Raw genomic sequence first — 5,630 nt, forward strand, 5'->3', positions numbered from 1 at the left:
ACAGGTCAGAAAGAAAGAGACAACCTTCAACCTGGGAACTTCACACATATTAAGAGTTCTTGAGCTGATGAATTGACATTTCTTAGATGGATATATCATTTCTTTCCTTGTTTAATATAAATGTCTACTAGAAATGCCACTATACTGTCCTTTCATTACTGTCCCCATGCACAAACTAATTGGAACTATGGATTCAGTATTTCCCTGGAATTCATCACTGTCCCTTGTTTGGATTGCCATTTTAAGAGTTTTTAAGAGCTTTTCTCTGTTATTTCATTAATCTGAATGTAAGCTTGAGAATTGAGATAGGAACAAGTTAAAGAAATGTTAAAATTAGCTTGAAGAGGGCATTATTTTTTGAAATCTGTTTTATTACTTTTGTACCTTATTTCTTAGAAATGTTATTCTAAATTTCTGTTTTAACTAATCAGAATCTGTATTGGTTATTAAATGTTTTTGATTAAGGAATGTACAGCTCTCCATTCAACTCATTTCAAGGTTCATCATCAAGTCCTGCGATGGAGCAAAATAATGAAGATGTGGAACAATTAAATTACAACGAAGAAAGAGCTGATGAGATGAGTGAAGAAGAAATAGAAATAATAGAAGATGATGGCAATGAAGGAGGACAGCAAGTAGATAGAGATGGAGGAGCTGGTCCTTTTGAGAAAAAGCAAAGGAAGAAGAAATCCAGCATATGGGATGAAATGACTGAAGTAGTGCTAGATAATGGGACGGTCAAAATGAAGTGCAACCATTGCAAGGAGCTTTTCACCAAGAGTACAACCGGAGCCACATCTCAGCACAAGAGACACCTGACTTCTTGCCTCCAAAGAAAGATGGCCATTGGGGAGCAAAGCAAACAAAAGCAACAAGTGCTTTCATTCACCGAAGGTGGAAGTGATGGTATCACTTCCATCACAAATTTCTCGTATGATCATGCCAAGGTAAGAGAGCTTGCGTCACACATGATTCTTGCACATGAGTACCCCTTTTCTATGATGGAGCATGTAGTTTTCAACAAATTCATGAAAGCAGTTTCTCCGTTTTATAAAAAGATTAATCGGCAGACTGTTAAGGAAGATTGTATGAGTACTTATACAATTGAAAAACGGAAGCTGAAATCATTGTTGAAAGGTGCTGGTAGGATTAGTATTACAACTGATTTGTGGAAATCTGGTCAAAAAATTCAATATATGGTTGTGACTGGTCATTTTATTGATTCTGATTGGGTGTTTCAAAAACGTGTGTTGAATTTTTGCAATGTTCCTCCTCCTCATACTGGAGTTATTATAGCTGATGCTCTAAGTAAGTGCTTCATTGATTGGGGGATTGAGAATAAGGTTTCTAGCATAACTGTTGATAATGCTTCATACAATGATGTGTGCATTAGGAGACTTAGAGAGGATTTTTCTCTAAGAAAGAGATTAAGTATTGGAGGAAAAATTTTTCATGTTAGATGTTGTGCACATATACTTAATCTCTTAGTGCAAGATGGTCTTGGTCAACTTGGTGGTGTGATTGATGTTGTTAGAGAAGGGATAAAATACTTGAACAATTCAGAATCTAGGCTTCTTGAATTTGCCAAAATTAAAAAACAGCTTCAGTTGCCCTCTAGAAAACTAATTTTGGACTGTCCAACAAGGTGGAATAGCACCTATTTGATGTTAGCTTCAGGTTTAGAGTTCAAGGATGTCTTTCCAAGATATGCAGACATAGACCCTGGATTTCACTATGTTCCTACTGATTTTGAGTGGATGAAAGTGGAAGAAGTGTGCAAATTTCTAGAAATATTTCATGAAATCACTGATATGATTTCCGGGTCTGAGTATCCAACATCTAACATTTTTCTTGTGGAGCTCTATAGGATTAAAGAGCTTTTTAATGAAAAAGCTCTTGATCCTTTTGAGCATATTCGGGCAATGGCTGGAAGTATGTCTGCTAAATTTGATAAGTATTGGGGGGAAAGTAATGTGCTGCTATCTTTGGGTGCAATTTTGGATCCGAGATACAAAATGTTCCTTATTAATCATGCTTTTCCGGTGATTTATGGTGAGGATGCAGCTCCTAGATTCATGGCTGAGATTAGAGACATTCTTTATGAGCTTTACAATGAATATGTTGATTGTCATGTTGTTTCCCATTCTGAACAACAGAGGCAGGTTGTAAAAAGGAGACAAAATGAAGGTTCTACTTCTTCTAGTAAGAAACAGAAAATGACTGCACCCGCCGTTTTAACTGGCAAAGAAAAGTTTCACATGCATGTGAGTGAAATTGATAGGGCTTCACCAGAAAAATCAGATTTAGATGTTTATTTAGAGGAAAGTAGGTATGCTTGTGATGCAAGGGCAAATCTGGATGTTTTGGGTTGGTGGAAAGGAGAAAGATTGAGATTTTATGAGGATCCGAAAATTTTCCGAATTTCTAGGCTTTATTTTATTGAATTGCACACTTTTATACCTTTTCTTTATTAGAAAATTCCCCAGATAATTTTTATGAGCAAAATATAGTTTTAAAATTATTTTTCTAGTATAAGTTAGTTCATGTGAAATTAAAAGTGTATATCCACACAATCATATTCATATTAAAACAGAAAAATCCCCAATAATTACAAAACTTCATCAATTCAACCAAAAATCACAATATAATCCATAAAGTTGCATCTTATATCACCACTAAGCATAAATTAAGCATCATTAGAGGGAGGAGAGTGGTTCTTCATAACTCACCTTAGAAACAAGAGAGAGAGAGCAACAAGTCCTCTTAGCTTTCCAAACAACTCTACCAAACCCCACACAAACACTCACTTAAGGTTTTCTATGCAACAAAAGTAAGATTAAGTGGTTGTTTTGATGATTTGGAGCAAGATGGAATCAAGAACTTGGAGAGTTTCCTTCTTTCTTCTTGAGAGAGAGGGCCGGCCAAGATGAAGAGAAAAATGGTGATTTTTTGGTGATTTTTGTGATTTATTTGGTCAATTGGACAAAAGGTGAATAGTGGTCTTACTTAAGACCAAATCCCATGGTGACACTTGTCACCTTCATTAATGCTTGCCTAACTTTTGTCTCTCTTATACCAATCCACTTAACATCCTCTACTTATCTCTTAACACCCGGTAAATTAAATCCAGTATCCAAAATTTAACCTAGTTGACCGAATTTTTCCAAACTTTTCGCACTAGTGGGTGTGTAAAGGACCTGGGAGGTGGAAAAAGTGGATAATTGCAATCAATTTCTGTTTTGGAAGAAATTTTGGAAAGTTAGGGTTTATGTAATTACATTCTGCCCGGTTTTGTAGCTCATAGTTAGCGGCCGAATTAGCCTTGGATTAAAACATAAAAGTTGTAGGGAATGATATTTTAGAGGTGCCTGAAAAATTTCAGGTCAATCGGAGTAGCGTAGCTTGAGAAAAGTCGAAATTACCCTTGCTGTCCTGGTTTTACCCGAATTTGGGAATTGCTTCTGTAATTGGTTATTTTGGTAAGGAATGATTCCGAATTGGTTGTTGAGGCCTTCTGATAAAATGTATCCCTGTTTCTTAGCTTTCAGATGGCTTTGGAATTTATGGATTTGGACTTATGTAGGCTGTTTGATGATGTTTGTACTAGAATGCGTTCTGTGAATCTGGTTTTGCGGTTCTGGTATAGTAGATTGCATTTTTGACCTAGTTACACTCGAAACTGGGTTGAGTGACCTTCTGTAATATTGTAGCCCTATCTCTTAGCTTCGAAACGGTGTGTCTTGGACCTTCATCCGATAATTGTAGTTCCTTTGGTGCCATTACCGCAAAATGAAGTCAAAAACTATTTTTTTCAGGGCTAAAGCTAATGTCATTTCCGGATTTTCTGGTTTCCCCTAATGCTTGTATATGCTTATGGAACCCTATTTCAGTAGTATTTGGCATTAGTTTATGACTTGTAATCGAGTCTTATTGTGCTTATTGGAATATTTTAGGGCTTGACTTTCCTTTCCGGTCATTTTCCTAGCTAAATGACTTGAATGATTTTAAGCCTTTTGAGCTTGGTTTTGCTCGATAAACGGTAATGTGTTCTCTTGTTCAATCTTAGGTTTCACTGGTGACTAAGGGTAATATCCGGAAGGATATTTTGCACGTTATTTTGCATAACTAGGTGAGTGTTCCTTGTTTGCTATATTCCTTGACTTATTGGCTTGTTATTATTGATTGATAATGTGTTAAGTGCTTTCAATGATTGTTAAAACGAGTTTTCTAGGCGAGTGTGTACTTTATCGCACTCGACCTAAATAAATGTGAAAGTTTCAATGATTAATGATTAAATGCTAGTTGCGCATGAATGTAAGACGTTTGGCTGAATTGGGCCCTGCCCTTCGTTACCGATCGACTCGAGCCAGAAGCGGACTCGGTCGGGCGATATGGTGATCCTGGGTGAATTTGGTATACTCGAGTATTACCTTGTAGTCCGGCCACGTCCGGATGGGTGGAGTCCGGCCAATGTCCGGATGGGTGGAGTCCGGTCAACGTCCGGAAAAGGGATGAACGAACAAAAGGATGAACGAGGGATTCTACTTACAAAAAATGTATTTTTAAACGATTGGAGGAATAAGGGGAAAAGTCAGGGGAACGAACGACCAAACAAATAGCTCCATGTGGGCCGTATCCTTTTAATGAATGTTACTATCGCTTTCCATTGAAAATGTTTCTTGAATTATTGATATTCCATGTTTAATGTATTGAATTGATTGTTCGATTATCTGTTCGGAACCTCACTGAGCTTTTTGCTCACCCTTTTAGTTTTGTTTTCCTTAACAGGGGACGGCGAGCAGAATGAGAGCATAGACTAGCCAGTCTAGTTCTTTTGTTTCTTTTGTAGTGGTTCTCGCCTAGTGCTTGGCACGGACTGGACGTATGAAGGATTGAGAACCTTTGTATATTCGATCTTTACACGCCCGTTTGGGGATGACAATGTATATAAGTTTCGCTTTAAGTTTTGGATCGTTGCCCTATTTATTCTTGTGATTTATTCAGATTTTAAGTGAGGACTGTGGTGAACGACTGAATCCCGGCGAGAGCTGGGCAGGCGACCCGCCGAACCCTTTGGTTTGCCTTAGGGGGTGGTGGGGCCGTCACAGGTGGTATCAGAGCCTGCTTCGCGTGGTCTCTGCGCGGCGTGAGCCTGGACTAAGTGGTGAATGAGTATAAAGGACTAAGTGCTCATTTGAGCATAAGTTATGAATTGTGAATGTTATAGGCCTTAAATCTCTCTCATGGTATCTGAGGACCATAGATAGGTATGTCAGGTAGGAATTCCGATTGTAGATAGTTTACTCTTGGGACTGCAGCTCGAGATGTGAATTATCTTATTTCGGATTCTCGTGCCTGAGTACTTTAGAGTTGCGGCGCTGCTAAGTGCTTAAGACTTGCATTTTTGGAACATGAACAGGCTTTTTCTGACTAGAATGAGCACAAGAGGTCAGAGACATCTAGTTTGGATAGTAAGTGACGTGAGAGACCGGACGGGCTGATACTGGGACGACTTCACCTTTTCCTTCTGATTTACCTGTATATTGTTACTACATGACGTTAGTACACCTGTGTGTACATGGTTATCTATCCAACTTGATATGTATTTGTGTATTTGCTTATCCGTCTTC

General features: G+C 38.1%; 1 protein-coding gene across 1 annotated transcript; it reads left to right on the forward strand.

Annotated features, from left to right (window-relative positions):
* Positions 1-518: 518 nt before the first annotated feature.
* On the forward strand, positions 519-5,430 carry LOC140016077 (zinc finger BED domain-containing protein RICESLEEPER 1-like). The gene is made up of 2 exons (XM_072069080.1): positions 519-2,367; positions 5,420-5,430. Exons 1-2 carry the CDS (start codon positions 519-521, stop codon positions 5,428-5,430), a joined length of 1,860 nt encoding a protein of 619 aa, XP_071925181.1.
* Positions 5,431-5,630: the final 200 nt, after the last annotated feature.

This window comes from Coffea arabica, chromosome 1e, assembly GCF_036785885.1.
Source record: "Coffea arabica cultivar ET-39 chromosome 1e, Coffea Arabica ET-39 HiFi, whole genome shotgun sequence".
Classification (NCBI taxonomy): domain Eukaryota; kingdom Viridiplantae; phylum Streptophyta; class Magnoliopsida; order Gentianales; family Rubiaceae; genus Coffea; species Coffea arabica.

What these genes read in the sequence shown, in the direction of transcription:
- LOC140016077 (XM_072069080.1), top strand. Translation starts at nt 519, where the DNA reads ATGGAGCAAAATAATGAAGATGTGGAACAATTAAATTACAACGAAGAA.